Raw genomic sequence first — 21,760 nt, forward strand, 5'->3', positions numbered from 1 at the left:
AGAAAACTCCACCATAAATTTGAGATTTAGCAATGGAATCATAGCTCATCTGGTTAAGGTTATCTTTTTTGTTTTTAAACCACGCACTTTCATAGTCTCATAGCTGAGCCCATTGAGACTAAGGATATTTTGCATAAAACTGGTCCTGTTCTCTGGAACAAACTACCTGATCACCAAAGATCTGTCACAACCGTGTACATACTCAAAAGTAAGTGAGCTGAAACCTTTATTATTTTCTCAGGCTTGTGACAACTGTATGTGTCTATGCAGTTAATACAGGTTCCTTTGGTTTGGTGGGTTTACAAATGCGTTTTTCATGTAAAGCAGACCTGAGTTTATTGGAATGAATTGTGCTATATGAATACATTGCCTTCACTTGAGTTCTATTAATGTACTAAAAGTTCTCAACTTCATAGGATGCCATTTGATAACACCTGCAATCCAGTCTTGCTATAAAAAAACAAGTTATTCTCTTGTAATTTCAGGAAATTCCCAGATCGAGTATTACCTCCAGCCTTCAGAGATGCAGCATGTCAGCGAGGGAGACAGTTGCTGTAGAGATGCTCTGACCCAGAGGTCAGAATCCCAGAGGTCAGACTGAGGGCCTGCCTATTCATCAAGAAGTGGGTATGATTGATGCCCATACATACTGTGCATGCACACACACACAGCTTTCCATATTTCAATTTGTTTTAAGTAAGCAAAACTAAGATTTATACTGAGGGAATTTGAGTAGCAGTATTTCTGACTGTGCTATTAATGTTTTTTTTTTGTTAACTGTCAGTCCTCAAATATCATATCTACATGCTGCAACTTTTACAGAGAATGCTGTGGTTGCCTGGTTATACAGTAGAAACTGCACTGTGCTTTCTTCTGGCATAGGTTTATCTTAAACTGATGTCACAAATTGCACTTTACTCACTGTTACACTCACTCCCCACGGTCACACAACACTGCCAGTGGCCAGTGTCTTCACTGTTAACCCTTAAGTCACCACAGGCCATAGTTTATCCCTTTAAAAAAAACTTATTACTTCCAAATACTGCCTTTGAAATCCACATTAAATTATCAAGAAAGGTTTTAACTATTACATGTATTTAATTGGTGCAACATTGTCGTTGTTGAATATTCTTACTGCATTTTTCTCTGCGCATTTTTGCAGCCCAGACAGAAGTCTGCCCTACTTTTCTTCACCCTGGACCTGAGAGACCAGATATGCCAGTCACCTGGACCGTCACTTTTCATACCACATCAAACCATGAAAAAAAGTACACCACTGCAACCTGAACAGTGAATAACAAAAGCACTGAGTGCATTGCTGATTTATCGTTGGATGTAAATGAAGAGCACTGGCCATGTCCTTGTTGAATCAAACCAATTAATCAAACTTTATATATATATATATATATATATATATATATATATATATCGTAGAAGTCCAAGTGATGAACATAAAGAGTTAAAAAGAACAAAAGTTTAAATAAAAAAATATTTGAATGAATAAAATAAATTATTATTATTATATAATACAACTAATAATAGAATAAGAAAAAGGAAAAATTTGTAAAAGTGTAAGTCGATATACACACACACACTACATCAGTGTTTCTCAATTGCAGTCCTCAGGGCCCCCTGCCCTGCATGTTTTAGATGTTTCCTGCTCCAACACACCTGATTCAAATGAGTGGCTCGTTATCAGGCCACTGCAGAGCTTGATGACGAGCTGATCATTTGAATCAGGTGTGGTGGAGGAGGAAACATCTAAAACATGCAGGGCAGTGGGGCCTGAGGACTGCAATTGAGAAACACTGCTCTACATAAAGACAAGTCTAAAAAGATGTGCATTACGTTTTCTTTGTAAGTTATCCACATTCTCTGTCCTGCTTAGACACCTGCTCCCATCACCCTGTGTGACTCCCCTGGTGATACTGCACGCGTGGAGTCCTTCCACTTCCTGGTCAAACACACCCAGGACCCTGAGGTGTACAAGTAGGACTGTGGCCAAACCCTTCCAGTCTGGACACAAACTTTTGAGACACTTCCATCATCATGCCCTTCTACCTGTAACATACCACTGAGCACAGTTTATGTTTGCAACATAAACTGTTTATGTTTATCTGATATCACTGTCTTTGTGTTGTTCCTACAACATCATAGCTAATGTTGCTCCAGGTCCATCAGTATAACTGACCAAAAGGACACTGGGGTTTATTATTGTTATATTGTTGACATATTATTTTTAGACTTAGGTTACTTGTTATTTTCAGTACATTTTTTTAATTTTCAGTTTTCTGTCGCAGTTTCTTTAGGTTTAGGCAACAGAACTACTTGGTTAGCATCAAGTACAGTTTTAATTAAGCAACAATCTACCACAGCTCCCTCATTCATGTTAATGTGAGCTGGTGCCATCTGGTGGCTGTAGTTATGCTTGAGAAGTAGCTACGGCTTGAATTCGCAATACAAACGTTCTCATATGACATTTAACTTGAGATAATGTAACATTAAACCAGGCATGCTGTTCAGACTTTAGTTGAGGGAACAAGGGACGGAGGACTGTCCTCCGTCCCGCTGTCACTCTGTCCTCCGTCCCGCTGTCCCTCTGTCCAGCTTCTGTTTGTAGTCCTGCCTGGAGGGGCGGAGCTTGTGTCCACTCTCTTCCCCCGTCCCCTCCTCGGAAGTAGACGTCGCAGTCTATATTCCGTTCTTTTATTTTTCTATATTTTTTATAACAACCCCTTTTCCCCAGCACTTAGCACCATGGACGCCAAGATGGACGACTAAACTCAAGAACGGGTCCCCGTTTTCACCCCGTTATTAATCCTTGAATTGAGTGGACCGGATGAAATCCATCTGTGGTTTTCTCCGCTTCACAGGGGAGGTAAGGCTCGGGGCTACGACTATTTACTGGATCTTGGTCAGCCATTTAAATGTCCCTAGCCTGGCTCATGGTTAGCGTGGTTGTTGCCATAAACAGGGAGTAAAAATCCCTATTACTTGACACGGTCGGTGTGTAGTGACCAGCGTTTTCAACCTTAGTTATGTTAGACTTGCACCAGTTTGTGCGCGGCGTCATTTTAGCTAGCGAGTTGCTAGCGACGCCAGACTGTCAATATTCTCCGTTCCAAGGATTAGTCGTATTCAGGGCTATAGTGGAAGAAACCCTTTGTAATGCACTTGCTTCTGGACGGGAGGCCCCGGGGTTCCCAAAACAATGGGACCTCCTGGAGGTGGTTTAAGGTATATTTCAACGAAATATGAAGTAGTTTGATGTCACTCTGTAGACTGTTACTGTTTTGAGTACAGTTAGCTCCACTCAACGCTATCAAATGTCAGAGGCTATGTTAGGTAGCTGGCTATTATGTAACGATACTAAGTGAGGTTAGAGCAAGCACAAAGGTTGATATCATGAAATGGTTATGACTGCCGCGCTGTGCTCGAACAATGTGGGAGCTGTTAACTGAACTGATGCAATTTGCCGCATCTTCAGTGCCCCGAGTAAACAAACATGACCGCAAACTTTTCTCTAACAGTGACCCCTGTCTTCTTTGTATGTCCATTTTTTTCCCATTATTAAGAGGATATTAAAGCAATAACAGTTATTGTCCAAGCACAAAATTCGGGTTATTATATTCATGCTTTGCCTTAGCTATTGGGGATATTGATTCATTTCCCATATCTTAGTATGTTTAATTTTATGTCCTAGTATTTTGATGTACCACATTTTCTATCTAATGAGACATGTTAAAAGCTTAAACAGGAGTGTCTGACTTTTGTTTCCAAACTAATACCCAGTACATTAAATGTACGTCCTTTGCCCCCTTTGTCACCAACTTATACAGTAAGCGCAAACTGTAGTTTCAGTAAGCTGACAAGGTGGGAACCACACATGCAGATACCATCCGTTCACCTTCTCTGTGTCTCATAAAGACACCATCGTTGGAAACAAAATCTCATATTTGGGCTCAGAGTACAGATTACAGTACAGATTTCCACTGGTCTAATGTCTCTTCCTTGTGTTTCTGGCCCAACCCCTTCTTCTTAGTAGTCTCTGTCAGCAGTGGTTTCTTCGCTGCCATGCGACCGCGAAGGCCTTATTCACACAGTCTCCTTTGAACAGCTGATGTTGACATTTGTCTGCTGACATTATCTCAGCAGAACACAACTGATCTTCTCAAACGCATTAAAAAGCATAGAAATTCATAATTAACTTTTGACAAGGCACACCTGTTAATTGGAAAGCATTCCAGGTGACTACCTAATGAAGCTGGATGAGGGAATGCCAACAATGTGCAAAACATGGTTATTTTGAGGAATCTAAAATATAAAATGTTTTGCTTTGTTTACTCTCAATTGTTTACTTCACAATTCCATATGTGGTCATTCATAGTTTTGATGTCTCCAGTATTAATCAACAATGTAGTAAATTATAAAAATAAAGAGATGGTGCGTCCTAATTTTTTGACTGGTACTGTATGTACATCTGTCCTTCAGTTTCTTGACTGACTGTGTATCCAATAGACTTCACACCAAGTCACCAGTTTTTGATGTATTACGCACGTGAATGGTAGTATTCGATATTACGATGTGCCGTGTCCATGTGCAGGTAGCTGTATCCAGTGGGGAGGTAGGCTCAACCAGGGGAGAAAAGAATGAAGTTCTTCGAACCCTGGGGACGCCAGAGGCTGTCTTTTCTTCTAGAAAAGGCGGCCTCTAGGGAAGCCAAGATGTGGAGGATCTACGTGCCAAAGAAGCCCTCCTCACAGGTGAGGGTTTACGTCCGGTTATTTCCATTCATTAACGAACATATTGCACTGACAAAATACATCTCAGCATTGAGAAGGAATTTTTGGGAGCTGCAGTTTGAGTCACTGATTCTACCTTTTGCACATTTCCATACTGTCTAACTCAGGCAGCAGTTTTTCCAAAGAAATTATCTTTAACACTCAATAACTGACTTCCTTTAGTGGGTTGGCTCCTGGGTTGTTTCCTGCAGCTCCCACAGAGTCTGACATCAGAAATGGTTTCAGTGATCAAAAATGGCAGACTTCAGAATTTTCTAGTAAACCACAGAGATGAAAAGATCCCAGATTTCTTGTGATTCTAACAGAGTTTTGTATTGATCTTGATGTGGCAAGCTTGTTTTCCTTGTTTTCATCGTGATGTAATTATTTCACAATCACAGAAAGCATAGATTTCATCATTCTTCAAAATGGTGCAAGAATTTCACAGGGCTGCTGCTGTTGGTTATTTCATAATTTCACTAATAGCAGAATGATTTTGTTTATTCTCAGTTAAACCATGTTTCATGCTGTTGATTAGCTGATATATGATTTTCTCATTCCATTTGCTTGCTGCTCCAAATTTGAGCTTGACACATTTAAAATAGTTTTACTTTATATTAGGGCTGGGCGATATGGCTGAAAACTGTATCACGATATAAGTGTTTTATATCGGTCAATATTGATAATTATTGATATTTTTTATGACTATTTAAAATAAGAACCAGGAGAAAAATACATTACATTTAAACATTTTTATTTTAAATTGAACCTTCCTCTGATTATAATCCCCTCAGCTATCAAGGCAGAAAGGAAAGGAAATGTCAACACAACCATGGAAAACACTCAAATAATAAATGTAAAAAAAGTGTAAAAATGTAAACATAGAGAAACGTGAGAACTTTTTTTCTGCAGGTTTAGTGCAGAAAGTTCACAAGCTGATTCACCTTCTGGTGAATAAAATGTTTTCAAATATGTGCAGTGTTTTGTAAACATAGCAGAAACTGCGGTAGACTTGACATCTGTAACATACAAACAAACAAACAAACAAACAAACATGATAGACAGTACAGTAACACTGACTGAACTATAAAACCAGCCTAGACATATGAACAACTTTAGTCACTCTTCTAGATAGATATTGTTGGATGTTGGCGAATACGGCTGCGCTCCAAAGGGTGAGCGCGGCTAAGGTGGTTAAACAAGTTTGTCGTGTTACCGGTCTTGGTGGAGACGACAGTCTTGCATAATTTACAGACCACATTGGTCTGACTACGGTCCGATTTATAAAATTAAAAAACTGCCATACTGGCGAACTGACTTTCTGTTTTATTGACAATTTCTTCGCTCGCTGCAGCGCTCACTTTCTAGTTCTCATCTCACTCCTCGCGAAGAATCAAACACGAGACAACGAGATGAACGCAACTGAACTTGAGACTGTTACATGATTGCTGTGTTAGCGTGTCAGTCCCAGTGATCAGTGATCACTCCCTACGTTGCTCGGTTACCTGAGAGCGAGTGCCTTTGTTCATGCAACCAACCTTGCTTCACAATTACGTGTCTATCGCGAAACATATCGTTAGCATTTTATCACCCAGCCCTACTTTATATGTTGAGTCTTTGCACCTTTTGAGTTTTTCTATGGCAGAAGCTGAAAATGATGGACTGAACGATCAGAATTCCTGAAAGAAGTTGAAATTATTAATCGATTTGACAGATCAGTAAGTCACTGATAGGACCTTTTACAGACTATTGCAAACTGCCTCAGAATGTTGTTGATGGCTGCACATCCTCCACCACTCATTTGGAATGTACATCACCATCTTGAATGGAGACAAAATGCAAGTCAAAGTAATGTCATTGTGTACCTGAGATAATTAAATGCTGTTGTTTTGCTAGCAAGCATGGTCGTTAGATTTGGCTAGCCACAAGTTCTGATCATTTCAGGGCCACTTTTGCAGAAAATTTCTTTTTATGTGATTAACTCCTGAAAATAATCTAAAGACCCCTTGAAATGGCACTCACACCTCAACACTGCACTCCAGTCAAAAATGCACAGCAGACTTTAAATTCTGTAATTCTGTAAATTTCACTGTAGAAAACTTTAGAGCTAATTTTTTCAGAAAACGACTCTCCACTCCGTTCAGAAACCTTCAACACGTTGTTCTGACAATAGAGTTAGAATATGTGGGCTAAACCTTTGTGGTCCCAGGGAACCGCAAGGCTGACAGGTGGTATTCATTTCATATCTGACCTGTTTTTAGTTTGTGTCTGTTATCTCTTGAATATATTACACAACACTCTTTGTCCATGATACAAGACAGGCAGACAGGGAGGAAAAGACATCAAATGTGCCCTTCTCTCTTCCAGTCCAGTCTTCTCATGTAATCCAGCTATGTAACTATGCATTAATGAAATGAAGTTGCACACTGTATGATCCTCCTTACCCCAGGAATATTCCAAATCATGAATGGTTTGTAAGAGTGACATTTAACTTTCAAATGTTAAAAGAAAACAAGAACTTGAGATTTTCTTTGCACCGAAGTTGTCGTATCTTTTTCATTATAGTTAATTTTCTAAACTAATTTCAGTTAAGCTTTAGTTTTTTGTTCAGTTAAATAATAATGTGTCACTTAGTTTTAAATAACCTTAATTAAAGATATTATTCAGTATTACTTATCAAACACAAATGTTTGAGAGTTATTAAGTGCATATTGAATTATTCATTATAATTATTATTTTTTTAATGTATAATATATTCATCAATCGAAGGAGCAATATGGTCCTTCATTGAACCCATTGGCTTCGTAACCAGGTTAATTTCTTCCTCTCTATCAGGTCATGACCCAGGTCAGCCCTGTCATTGTAGCTGTGTCATGGTAGATTTTGTTTCCCCAGTTGTATATTTTATAGAATGGCAATCATCCTGAGCCACAGCCGCCCCAGCTGAACTTCTGACCAACTGAATACCCCTGCTGCTCACAGCAGTAGTCTGTCCCAAACAGAGATGCAAACTTCATTGCATCTGCAAATCCTCCAAACATACCTTCGGTTTCTAACATTCAAGCAGATGGAGGATTTTGGAACCGGCTCTTGAGTTTGTCGCTGCTTTGCAGCTCAGTGACTTTATGTTATAGGTTGTCAGGAACATTGGCTGATTCCACTGAACATTTTAGTGCAGCAGTTATGTTTAGTTTCTTTTGTTTACTTGTCATGTCCTGAAACCTCTCACTAAATGCCTGAAGGATTTTTCACTCTCAGCAGAATAATCAGATGTCGCAGCAGCTTTTGTTCCTGCAGAGTAGGAACATACAGTGTTTCCTCTTTCCAGTTGTCACAACTTTAATTTCACCTCACATGATTTCACATGTGAAAGCAGAGAGCTGAGAGGCTGCTGGAGCTTGAGGTTCAGCTCAGAGAGGTTCCTGGTAATGTCCACCACACAGACACTTACTGTCACTGAGTTCCACATCAGGTTTTGCTTCATCTCTGTGAATTATTCCAGAGAAACTGACCCCAATGTTTTTAAAGTAATTTTACTTTGTCTGGTGCTGAATGAAGTTTCAGCTTCTAACTATTAGCATGTTCACCACAAAACTTGCCAGCATAACACTGTCTCTGTCAGGATGTGGTCTTGTGAAAGCTGCTTATTGGACATCCAAACTCTACAGAGAAGTGTTAACTTTAATACCATGAGCATTTGTTGTTGCAGCTCATCCTGTTTAGCATGTTTCAACCTTAATGATGCTTGAGATTGGCCTTTTTCATCACTTGAACACATCCACACAAACTTATTTAAGCACACTGGCTTGCCTTTTACTTCAGCATAAATAATCATTGCTCTTGGAAATCACAACATCCCACATCTACTTTTCTTGTCTTGACAGTTGGTACGATACATTAATGTTACATCAATGTAACCATAACATGTATGTTGCATTCAGGGACCACCTGGAATAATGTGTTAGACTATTTCATGTTATAGGTTATGTTAGAAAACAGTATTTGCTGTCTCGAAAGTTTTCTTTTGCATTTTCTGAGTTGCTTTTTTTGTATCTATGAGAAAGTTTGTCACCACAACACGGATGCATGACCATGAAAAGTGTGTTAAATGATAATGATAGTGCTTTTGCTTGAATTAGTTTTCTTTTCATTCTTCACCTACATTCTTTTAACAAATCAGATGTCCCTCCCTTTTTCCTGTTGTTGTTTAACACTATGAAACATCCTTTTGCACTTATATAATCTATAACCCAACAACTCCTGTTTAAACAATGGTGATCTATTGAAAATATAGTATATCAATTGCAACATGCAAAATATAACAAGTGTTTAGAAGAAATGCTAGAAACAAATCTGCAAGCTTAGAAAATACATTGTCCACAGAAACTGGTCATTTGCTTCACTCAGTATCCACACTAACACTATGTTATGAAGTATTGTTGCAAATGAGAGTGTTTTCAGGAGTAGTTGTAGTAGCTAAAGCGCACTCCTCTCCCTCCTCTGCTTCTGTTTGTGACACTGTTACACCTACCTGCACTTTTGAATACATTGTTTGCGTATTCACATCTGATCTAAACGTGCACTATTCACATTAAGTGGAATTAGCAGTGGGTTAATCTCTGACTGTTAATCCCGATCTGCTGCTGCTAAGTTATTGCAGCGTGTCCACGTCTCTGCTCGATAAATCTTGCCAACGGAACACATTTGACCGCCTGTTGTTCTGTTGTTGTCTTAAGTTAAATGAAACTAGTAAAGTGCTAATCTCTGGCAAATGAACATCCACATCCTCACATTCAATCACATCCTGGAGGAACAATACGGGATAACCTAAACAAAAGGCCAAGACTTTAACCAGCTTGAAGTGGCTCAGAAAACACTGTCTATGTGGGCCAATCAAGCCTAATGAGACCCTGCATGCTATATTGAGCTATAGATAAACCCAACTTTATTTGAAAATGAAATTACCTAAGCTCTGGACCAGCCTATTTATACATTTGTGCCGATAATGAAGAGGCCAATAAAAGCCTGTAAATGATGGCACTGAGGCAGTGATGACACACACTGGTGCCTTTGCCAAGTTAGCAGCATGTAAACTGTTGAGGTCAAGGAGGCAGTTGGTGTCCTTAGAGACATATAAACAACGGTAGTGTTGCTGGATAAGATGCACTTCTGCAGGTGTGATGTTTGTCTTATTAGATGAAATGTTTCTGTGGTCATTAGCCATTGCCATCTTGCAAACCATCAGCTGACTCAGGAGGCAGCATGTTTCCTGGGCTTTACCCAGCTGGAGAAATGCTGAGCTCAAGTGTTGTCAGTGTCAGGTGGTGAAACACTTTGAGGAGCATCTGAACCTGACCAACAACATCCACTGTGAAGGAAGCAGAAAACAGTAGAAAATGGATGTCACTGACAGATTTAGTCTTTTTGTCTCACAATGGAAAAATGCTGGAAGTAGGGCAGTTGTTTTTAGTTTGGACAGCCAAGAGCCAAGAGGCTGAACAGTGTCAAGTTGCAGATTTGTTGGCTAACAGGATCAGTTGCCCTCTGACCATTGACCCCTGCTGCTAGTCTAATGTTACACATTCCACTGAGTGTGCCATTGATTTCAGCTGTGAGACAAATCGGGCAAAAAAAGAAGAATTTGAAAAAAGGTCTGAATTTTTGGCATCTTCTTCAGAAAATTTCTGTTACAACATATACAATCCATGAAGATGCTGAATTTTGTAATTTGTATATGTTAAGATGTTTTTCCAAGAACAAAACAAAACAAAGAATAAAGAAAGTATATTACCTTCAGTCTTGGTTGAACATGGTCTTGCTGTATGGTCAGAAAATTGACGCCATCCTGACCAGACAGATACTGGTTTTATCAAGAGTTTGAAGTTTTCTGCCTCAGCATAAACTCTGACATGTAACCAGCAATCATAGGGAAGCTCTGTGGTTTTGTAAGCTATAGTTGGTTGGTAGAAGAGTGAAAGCATTTATTTCTGGAGAGACATTCTGCTGTTGAGTTTTTTTACTGCAAGCACCACAGGTGAACTTCCCACTCACCTCAGTTCTGTTGGGAGTGAGAGCTCCAATCATTGATTGAATAATTGATTGACAAAAATTAATGGATAACTATTTTGGTAATCAACCAATTATGTCAATTTCTAAGCAAAAATGGTAAACATTTGATGGTTCCAGTGATGTTTACACACTAAATAAATAATGAATAGATTAAGAAATTAAATGACAGGTTAATTGGTAAGAGGAGAAATAGTTGTAGCCCTACTATCTGCATGACTACATACCACCAAAGGTAGGCAGGAAGATAAGTTTTTGTGATAAAGGTGAACAGACCATTTCAAAGTAGCCCTGATGGCAGTGTTTTCTCTCCACATGGGGGGGAACAGCTATGAGCAATGAACTGAAAGTGAACTGACACCAACATTAGGGGCCACCACCAAACCTCATGTAGTTAATGTGTAGTTTTTGGTTTACAAAGGTGCTTGTAAAAGCTGTCCTTTAGAATAATTACAACACACATTCCTCGTATCTCCCAACTTTCCAAATTTTTAATATTATTATTATTAAGGCAAAAAAAAAATCTAAATTAACAAAGCTGAATTGTATCTGCGACCCAGGTCAGATATCACACATTGACTCCAACAGATCAATACTAGATGCAGGTTTTTTTCCTGGTCCTGGCCTCGGTGTAAAAACCCAGTCCAACATGCTGAGTAAGCAGACTAAAAGGTTGTCCATAAATGAATCTTCATACATTTACTAACCCTAACCCATTCATTTGATACAAACATGTGAAAAAGAAATGTCAGGTGGTGAATTACTTCAGTTGTCAGATGGCTAACGAATACAATTCCAGGAATGTTTTTGGATTAGGTTTGGTGTGGTTGTCAAGCTGGTTTAGGAAGATCCTGTTTGTCCTTTTGCCAGAAGTGTATCAGTTACAATGGCTTCCCTAAGGGCCTCACTTAATATCTGAAACTAGGTGATTCAATTGTCTTGTCTAGTGCTGTTTGGTCCTGCAGTGGAAACCAGGCCAAGTTTTTCCCTGAAATAGCATTGCTGTCCTAAAGAGAGATGCTTGTCGGGACTCAGGGCCTCTTTGTTTCCTCATAAACAGTTCCTCATAAAAAGTTTTGCTGTGGAGTTGGCTGTTTGATCATCATGTATCAATAGAAATGACAGAAGGTAGTTGTAGACTGATTTTTACATTAATTTAATGCAAACTTTTTTGAAAAGATACTTACACTTACTTTGGTCTTTGGGTGACATGTAATGGATGCCATTCCACAGGCACATACATGTAGTTTCTCGATTCTTATCCACTTCAAAAGCATATAGCATATTTCCTTATTACCTATTTCTAAGCAAGAGACAAAATATCATCAAAACATTTTGTCTGCATCATGAGAAAACTTTCTGCCTCATAATTCTGTGTCCTCAACAAATAATTCTTGCCACAACTGTCAAAACTGTTTCTTGTTTTAGCAGATTGAAATGCTTGCTGGGTCACAAAACATCTGCTCAGGGTTTCTCTTAATGAGCACTATAATCATGTCCTTCCATCAATGTAAGAAAGTGAATAAAAAAGTATGAAGACGTTGTTGTTGTTGTCCTCTTGAGGAAACATGGACAAGAACAAATGATTTCAGCGGCCAGTACAAACTTCCCTAAGGCTTAGTGAGATGAGGCCGTTGATGTTGTTAACTTTGTTGTTTGTTGTCTCTTGTAGGATACAGACATCTCCCCGGCCCAGCGGGATGAGGCCGTGCGCTGGTTGACGGAGCTCCACAGCAGACTGCAGCTGTACCCAGAGACCCTGGTGTTAGCTGTTAGCATCCTGGACCGCTTCCTTGCTCCCATCAAGGTAAAAAAAAAAAAAAAAATACCACCACTGCTACTTAAATGCAAAGGTTGCGGTGAGTGTTTGCAGAACTACCAAATGGAACTGCTGTTATTCATGATTAACAGAACAAAAATATTAACTCCATTTCTAAAAGAAATGCCTCAGACTAGACCTTCGTTTGTCTTGGGTTTGGTCAAATATTATTGGTGGGAGGTTCTTCATAGCTTTGTCTTTGATTTCCGCCATTGTCGTCTGTGATGACAAGGCTTTTCTTACAACTGCCTTACAGCTGATGGCAGGGTTGGAAATTATGTGGATGGCTGAATTTGTGAAATGGCAGGTGAATTTGATACATCTACCAGCCACGGTGGTAAACAAAGGGGGCATTAAACAAGCGATTGAATCATTATCTCAATTATCAGGCACATAGTCAGACTGGCCAATGGGAGAACTGGGAGAATTCCCAGTGGGCTGTTCACTCTAAGGGCCAGGTTGACAACAAATCACCTTTATCACCATTGCCAGTCAATCATCTGAGCGTTGTGAGCCTGAAGACACCAACAGTGGAGAAGGGAGAGCAGCCCATAGGGCCCAGTGATACCAGTTCAACTGTTGGTCAAGGTCTTGCAGTTGAAGCAGTAAGTCAGATGACAACAGCGATACGATAAGCAAGGTTTGGTTTTGGCTGGCTGCATATTTAGCTGCGTCATGTGTCCTTTGTTGAAAGTAAACATACACAGCTTTTCATGAAGCTGATGCACTTGTCAGTGCTGCTTCTTGTGATCAGACCAGTCACAGCCCTGATGGGGCGGGACATTTAAAATGTGCTAGAACAAAGTGTAGAAATGTTGAACTCATTGTTATGCATGAATGTTTATTTCGAGTGGTAATTACAAAATGGTGGCTGCTAAAAAATACGAGGTGCTGGTAGAATTTGGAGCCGCTGGGGAGAAGCGTTGACGTTCAACGCTGGCTGACAGTCTGCATTAAGACAGGAACAGGTCAGTTCTGAATGTCCTTTCAAGTCAGGACATCCCACACCACAGACAGGAAGTTGGTGTTTTTATTAAATGTTCTTGGATTATCAGGAGCTGGACTTGGTGTTTTTCTGATAAGAAACACAGTGTGTGTGTGCGCGTGTGTATTAGAGTTTCACACCTCATTCTTTTTATGAGCTCAACTTCCTTATCAGCTGCTTCTGTTGGATTAGAGCGCAGACTGCTGACTCATGTTTTCTGCTTTTTTCTTCTGTCCAGCACACAAATGCTGATTCATGTTTTGCGTTGTCTGAAAGAAATGGCGTTGCAGGCAGAACTGGTAACCAGTGCTCTTCAAGTAGATATTGATCGGTGCAGCTTTGATACAAACACAAACAGCTTTGCTACAAAGGTGGAAGAATTTATTAGACTTACTTTCAAGACTTAAATTGAGTCATCTTACAGCTGTGTTTGTTTTTGTATGTGAGACATCTAGCATTTCTCTTTTGTAAAACATAACTCAGCTTCTGTAATTGTCTCACATTAGTGAGAGAGACCAAAAAAGACATCATGATAAAAAACAGGAAATACATGGATGGGACATCTGCTCAGGTAAAAGTCACAGCATGTAACTTGATGGAACCTGAGCTCTGAATATAGAGACTTGTCCAAATCAATAAATTCAGGTTTCCACATAATGAGTCTCCTTAGCTTCTATTACAACTATACGACAAACACTACATCCTGCCTCAGGCTTCATGTGAACATAACCTGCTGGCCAAGGCTGCAATTGAGTGTTCACTCATGCGCACCTCCTTATCGTTTCTGTTCTCACACAGCATATATGTACAGTGAACAGTGGCCCATTTACTGATCAAATGTCTGACTCACATTTGTGCATCCTCGCTGGCAGCAGCTGTGGCAGGAGGCATTATGTTTTCGAGTTGTCCGTCCATCTGTCTGTCTGTCCCTTTCTAATTAACATGACATGAACATCTTCATGTAATTTCTTCAAATTCGGCATTAACATTCGCTTGGACTCAAAGATGGCCATTTTTCAATGCCATAACTCAAAAACAGAAGGGGAGATTGTGACCATATTTCACACTTGGTCAGATACTAAATTGGTGACACTAATCTTGGGCGTCCAGCTTCAAACTGTGCTGATTGTTTAGATCTTCTGTGTTGTTGAGTTGAAGATGTGAGTGAAACATCCACATTTCACAGTTTGAAGCTTCTTTGTAGCAACATCCATATTTGAAGAATTGTAATCCACCACAAGCTGATTGGTTCTGCTGATATTGATCTTCAGGTGATTGTTGTTGCACCATGTGATGAAGCTCTCTATCAGTCCTCTGTCCTCCTCTGGAAAACGGTCTCTAAGTGAAGACAGGATGTTTGTCACTGGAAATGATTCACTGGAATCATACATGCCAAAATACTGAGAACTTCCATTTCACCAGAAAAGACAATTAATACCTTTTATTAAATTCCCTCAAAGTCTTCACTACATAAGTATTCTGAGTCTGGACAGACATGGGTGTAAACTACAACTTGACTAGTTGGTAGAGGCATACGACCACAAGTCATTCTAGAAGAAACAGTGAGTTGGATTGATCTCAGAGGTGCACTTTTACAGTCAGTATAATGACACCTTTTTGCAGGCAGACTTCAGACATTAGCTTCATAAGTTGAGGAAAAGCTGTTTCTGTCTGACCTTTTAATGAGAATCCTTTGAATGGGGGCCGACATACACATGATGCCAGAAGCAAAAGCACAGGTTTTGCCAATAACAATGATAGTTGATTTCCATTAAGGCCTTCACCACTTGTATACAGATATTTTTTAAAACTGATGTTTTTCACCTCTACGTAAAAAAATAAAAACACTTACTGATTGATGGGGGTGTTTGTCTTCAGGCCCGTCCAAAGTACCTACGCTGCATCGCCATCGCCTGCTTCTTCCTGGCTGCTAAGACCTGTGAGGAGGATGAGGTGAACACAAACAACACAATACACATACAGTATATGTATACACACACACATAATCAAACAAATGGTAACGTGTGTGTTTGTGTGTATGTGTGGCCCAGTGTGTGCCCTCTCTGAAGGAGCTGGCTGCCTCCAGCAGCTGTGGCTGTTCTCCATCAGAGATCTTGAGGATGGAGAGAATCATCCTGGACAAACTGAACTGGGATTTGCACACCGCCACAGCACTGGACTTCCTGCACATTGTACGTTTGTCACAGTCACACACTCCCTCACTGTGTCTGACATGATTTGAGCTACATTTGAGGCCTTCAGAGTTAGAAGTTAGAAGTTAGGCTTGTTCTTTTAGAATTCACTGAACATTTCCCACATCACGAGGTTTGTCTTCATTATTTTACTGGTCTCTGGTAGTGTGTGTGTGTGTGTGTGTGTGTGTGTGTGTGTGTGTGTGTGTGTGTGTGTGTGTGTGTGTGTGTGTGTGTGTGTGTGTGTGTGTGTGTGTGTGTGTGTGTGTGTGTGTGTGTGTGTGTGTGTGTGAGAGATCATTCCAGTCCGATAGCCTGTTTATAGATTTCTGATCAGTGCAGCTAGTGACACCTGGTGGCAAAAGACATTACTGACTGTCTTCCCACAGGTCATCATACTGTTTTTTGTCTTTGCTTCACCTTCAATTTCGTTTACTTTCTTCTGTTTCACTCAGCATTGTTTTATCATTTTCAATTTGGAACATGGAGCATCTCTGCATGTGAAGCTGTTTCAATAAATGAATCCGAAACAGGTTCAATTGCTAAAATCTATATTATGTCTGCAGTTCATTTTATGGATGCTGTTTGTTTGTTTACTGTGCATTCATTTTGAAATTGTCTCAGTAATAGAACAAACCATGGATTACCTTTTAAAGGTACTTAATTTACTTAAAATGGAATTCTTTACCAGCCAGCTAAGAGTTTGAAAAAGAAGACTGATGATGATGTGATTATTTTCTCCTACTCTCCCTCCTCTTCCTCCTCCTCCTCTTCCTCCTCCTCCTCTCCATCTCACATAGTTCCATGCGATGGTGATGTCGTGTCGTTCTGGGATTTTGGACTCCATGTTGGGGGTGAACCGCTCTCAGCATCTCGCCCTGCTCACACGTCGACTCTACCACTGTCTGGCCGACCACACGCTCATACAGGTACACACACACATACAGTCTGCTCTGTACAGAATATGTCACAGTGGTCAGATTAAAACATATTGTGGATTTGAAAACAGCACTGAGGTCAGTCAACCCTCTGAAGCTCAGGTTTTCATGCACTTGGACGTGTCACCTGCCTGAACTTTGTCTCTCATGTGTTTCTGTAGCTCAGAGGATCCATGCTGGCCTTGGCCCTCATCACACTGGAGCTGGAGACCTGCTGTCCTGACTGGCTGGCTCTTACCATCGACCTGCTGAGGAAGGCACAGGTACCGGTTGGACTCGCTTTCATGATTAGTGGCAACTTGTGGCCAATCAGAAACTCCGAATGCTCAGTGCAGATCATGTGACTAAAGCAGACAACAGAAGTGTTGATGGAGAAGCAGCAGAAAGCTCACATGGTGCTTCTTTGAAAAACCAGAGCGAAGGGGAAACTCCTGTTAAATAGTATCTTAAAATGGATCAATGTCTGTCATATGATGAGACTTCATTTTAAACTTAAAGCTTGGATGTGGTGAAGAAGGATGTTGAGAGAAACAGAATAAAAACAGGACAATATCTGGTCACTGTCTTGCAGATTTTGACAGCTGCATTAATGGCAGCTGGTTTTTGTATGAGAGGCTCCAGAAGAGAAGAAGACAAACAGGCAGAAAACAACGGGGGAGGGGAGTCCAGTAGAAAACAGGGAAGGGATTTGGAGAAGTTGTAGGAGAGCAAGAGCAGAGGAACTAATGTGATTGTTAATATTAGAAAGCAAAAGCACAGAAACCTCAAGAGTTTCTCTTTTGGTGAGACATCAGTGTGGTTGATTGTCTCTGCAGCTGCTGCTCATCCCTCTCTGTTTGCCCTCACAGTCAATCATTTGTGATTATACATTTTTCCTCAAGCTCATTGTCCCTGACTTTGGGTGGCGCTGGTGTGAAGCAGTTCCTGTGTTTTAAGCATACTCAGCAGACGGGATCTTTACTAGTCATACAACATGTTGGACTCCATGTAAACAGTCCTGACAGTAAACGGTTCAATGTCAGACTCATTCACACACAGAATTCTTTTGTTTTGTAGAAGCCAGATATGAGTGATTGTGGTTTCAATTCCTCTGATTGTCTTCCCTTCATTTTAGAATAAGAGAATGGCCGGGAACATTTTAGCCACATAACATCATGTTATCAGTGCTAAACTGTGTTTGAAGGACAGGGTCCTGGTTAAGGCTCAAAGAATAGTTAAGCCATCAGTGTGTCGTTTGATCATCCAGCATTTTTATACTGTGGTTGTCATGAACACGACTGCTTCGAGACAATATCTGTCTTTCTTATTTGCTGTGTTGCTCTCCTTCCTCCTGCGTTTCTCTCCCTCACCCTTCTCCCGTCTCTCAGATCGACAGCTCTGAGTTGATTCGGAGTCGAGAGCTGGTGGCTCGTAGTCTGTCCACACTGAGAGCTTCCCTGCCTCCAAACACTGTCTACATCTACCAACCCCTGCAGAGCCAAACCACCGTGCAGCAGGACCCCACTGCCCCCTCCTGCACACTGGGTATGTTTAAAGGTGATGTGTTTGCAGGTGTTGTCGGGTACTACTGCATATGTAAATAACATGATATGAAGCCTTTTGTGGCTCCAAGGGGGTGTGGAGTAAGCTTACCACACCTCTGTAGCCCCCTCCTCCTCTCTGCCACACCACACCAACACACCAGAATCTCTGACCAGTCATTATTGTGGGTAATGTAGTTTCACGGTTTTGACAAGGAAGAAGAGTGTGTGGAATAAAAATATTTAATCTCTGGTTCTGCTGCATTGATGCTTTTGTTTGTTTGTTGTTTGTACACTGACTTTTACTTGAGAACTTTCAGGAGTCCATCCACAAGTATTTAAGTATTCCTGTAACTTCTGTCTCCTCAGGGATCATCACCTCCTCCTCTGAGTCTTCCAGGGACCACGCCCAGCCTCAGACCCCTGATGGTAGGGAGGAGGGGAGCCAACAGCCCTGGAGCTCCGTCTCCACATCATCCTCCACCAACAGCAACATCCCAGCTCTACTCTCTCCACCCAAACACCTCCACCATCTTAACCACCTGCAGAAGGTCACGCTGCGCTGCAAGGCCTCTGCCAAGCGCAAGGTTAGACTATCTCTCTTTACAAAAAATACTCAAACAGCTTCATGTAGGGACTTGGAAAAAATGATAAGTCAGTCGATTAGTCGATCATCAGTCATTTTTCTCTGTTTTCTGATGTTCTGTAGACCAAACATTGGCTGATTAGTCACGAACGTACTGGGGAGACTAACTGATAATGAAAATAGTTGTTAGTTGCAGGTCTAGCCTTGAGTCACCACATAAATCCATCTGTGTGTTCAGGTGGAGGAGATGGAGGTGGACGACTTCTATGATGCCATCAAACGGCTCTACAACGAAGACGTCACCAATGCCACCAATGCTGTCCAGGAGGGGGCAACACCTGCAATGGGGGCGATAACAACAGGAGGAGGTGGAGGAGGAGGAGGAGGAGGAGGTCTGGGTGGCTGTAGTGTCCTGTTATCCCGACAGGAAGGCAGCTCTTCCCCCTGCCCGCCTCTGCAGCCAGTCAGTGCCTCCTAGAGACCAAACAGGAACCTGTTTACCAAAAACCAGCTTCACACTGAAATCATCTTCCTGCTCCCCTTTCAAAATAAACTCCTCCAATCAAAGAATTCAAACTATGACTTCTGGCAACAGTGATGGGCAACTCCCTCAGCAATAGGCAACAAGATTGAAGAAAGACAAAGGTTGTGTTCAGTGTGGCCATTTGCATAAAAAGCAATATAAAGGCAGCTCTTCTGGAAATGTTGCCCATCAGAGTTACCAGAGAATTCTCCATTGCATCGATGCTCGATGAAACGAACGGTAGAAGAAGAAAATATTGATGTAATAATAGAAACAAAGCAATGGTACTGATGGTTTCAGTGATTAAGTTGGTTTTGGTTTCAGTGCAAACGACCCCAGTGTGACCCCGAGCTGTTCAGCTGCCCTGAGGTCAGTTCCCATCATCCCCTGCAGCTGGAAAACAGAGCCCAAAAAAATTTAAACATTCAAAAAATAAAAAAGCTGCTGCTGCTACTATCTTATTAATTACTATTTGTTGAACAAAAATACAGTATTACAAAAGGTTTAAAAAAAATTATAAATAAAAAAAAGTTACCTTCAAAAATAAAAAAAAGAGAATTGACTTATCTACCCCAGTGTCTCGCTCTCTGTCCTGTCGTGGACAAGTCATCGTTTGTCAGCTTATATTTGTTTTTCACATCTCTTTTCTTTCATTTCACATATTTATGTTTTTATTCTTTCTTCCCTTTCCTTCCTCACTCTGCATGTTTTCATCTCTATATATATCTTCCTCATGGAGTCTAAATCAAACGTATGAATGTTTCTGTGTAGATGATTATCTGCATTACTCGCCCAGATAGATAAAGTTGAGTTTTTTTTTAGTGAAGTGTAATTTGATCGTTAATAAGATGCTAATATAAACAGCCCTCCTATGAATCCCTCTGTTTTTCCCTTCCCTCTCAGCTTGTTGTGGCGGCTTGAGTGAATTAAGTTTCTCAGGTTGTTTTATGAACCCACCGACCAAAAAAACGTCCACTTGAAGCTGCTGCTTAGATCTGACACATGCAGGCGACTTGGCTGCCAAAACATTGCTTTGTTTTGTTTGTTTTTGGAGCCCAGCTCATCCTGAGACAACAGACAAATTACTAGTTACCACAGCAGCTTTCAAGGGGTGGAGTTAACCACAGTCTGGCTCTCCTGAGAGTTTATTCTTTATATGAACCCTGACCTTTGTCTTCCAGAGGTTAAAAAACTGCTGTACTGAAGGACCTACAATACCTGTCCAGTCAGGGTCCTATTCTTTAAACCTGGTTTAAGTAATCCAAGCTAACGTGATGTTATCTGGCTAAAATGATCCTATTAATCCTCATCTAGTTAACTGTGTTCATGTAACATACAGAGAGACATTGATTATTTTCAAGTAACTTAGATGTTCCTCTAAAACCTTAAAAAGTCTTGGACATGAGGATTTGTTGCTATGACAGCAACTCCAGGCGTCGCAGTCAACCCAAGTTCGACATCCTTATACAAAGAACAGGGCCCTGTAATAAAACAACCTTGAGTTATTTAAAGCGTTTTGATAGTAAGCTAAGAGACAGAAATGTGGTTTTTGAGTTGGTGTCTGAGCTTCAGAAGCAGACAAGATAGGGACAATCTTCACTTTGATGTTCAAAAAAAAAATCTAAAGTAACATGCTCTGTTCTTATCTCTCGAAGTTCTGTTTAATATAGTTTTATTCCTGCAAAAAGCTCTGTTGCTCCTGCTGTTGGAGGTGCTGGTAGCTGCTCCAGGTCCCTGAACGCACTGTGGCACCAATGAATAAAGAGTATGAAAACTGAGCAAGCTCTGTGTCTTCATTTTATCACACAAAAACACTCATGCTTTACATAGCTAACCCTATGGCTGAGTTTTATCCAACAGAGCAGGGAGGTGGGCAGGGATGAAAGGTCACTGCGTGCAAGTCAGCAGATGAAACGCAACACATGAAGAGGGAAGTGTTAAGAAAAGGAAATCGGGTGTGAGGACAGCAACCGAGACGATGTTGATGTATTTCTATCAAAGTGCATTCTGCTTTTTATATTAATTGTGATAAAAAAGTGAAAAGATGAGAGGAAACAAGGAACATATAAGAAATAAGAGAAAAAGAAGGCAAGATAAGATGTGTTGGGGGCGTAACACTACACACCAACATTTTACACAATAAAGATTCTACCAGAGTGAACAAGAGTGAATATTGGACCTCCATTCATCGGTTGGACACATGCTGATGGGAAAATGCTGTCTGCCCGCTGGATGTGGAAGTAGGCAGATGATAATGGAATGTAGTGTGGGGCTCACAGCATTGAAATTTGTATTTAAAAAGTCAACATCAGCACCTCCTTTCAGAAATATAGACCTCACAATGTTTTAA

The 21,760-nt window shown here is 40.7% G+C and overlaps 1 protein-coding gene across 1 annotated transcript; it reads left to right on the forward strand.

Moving 5' to 3' along the window:
* The first annotated feature begins 1,162 nt into the window (after positions 1-1,162).
* On the forward strand, positions 1,163-21,188 carry ccni (cyclin I). The gene is made up of 11 exons (XM_070988583.1): positions 1,163-1,268; positions 1,889-2,878; positions 4,604-4,763; positions 12,520-12,654; positions 15,530-15,604; positions 15,703-15,843; positions 16,644-16,772; positions 16,943-17,044; positions 18,149-18,305; positions 18,671-18,888; positions 19,126-21,188. Exons 3-11 carry the CDS (start codon positions 4,650-4,652, stop codon positions 19,363-19,365), a joined length of 1,311 nt encoding a protein of 436 aa, XP_070844684.1. The 5' UTR covers positions 1,163-1,268; positions 1,889-2,878; positions 4,604-4,649; the 3' UTR covers positions 19,366-21,188.
* Positions 21,189-21,760: the final 572 nt, after the last annotated feature.

Source organism: Chaetodon trifascialis, chromosome 20 (assembly GCF_039877785.1).
Source record: "Chaetodon trifascialis isolate fChaTrf1 chromosome 20, fChaTrf1.hap1, whole genome shotgun sequence".
NCBI classification, from domain to species: Eukaryota; Metazoa; Chordata; class Actinopteri; order Chaetodontiformes; family Chaetodontidae; genus Chaetodon; species Chaetodon trifascialis.

Excerpts from the sequence above, each read along its gene's own strand:
- ccni (XM_070988583.1), top strand. The coding sequence starts at position 4,650 with ATGAAGTTCTTCGAACCCTGGGGACGCCAGAGGCTGTCTTTTCTTCTA. Across the intron at positions 12,655-15,529 it reads GCTTCCTTGCTCCCATCAAG|GCCCGTCCAAAGTACCTACG; the intron begins GTAAAAAAAAAA and ends GTTTGTCTTCAG. Across the intron at positions 18,306-18,670 it reads TGCCCCCTCCTGCACACTGG|GGATCATCACCTCCTCCTCT; the intron begins GTATGTTTAAAG and ends CTGTCTCCTCAG.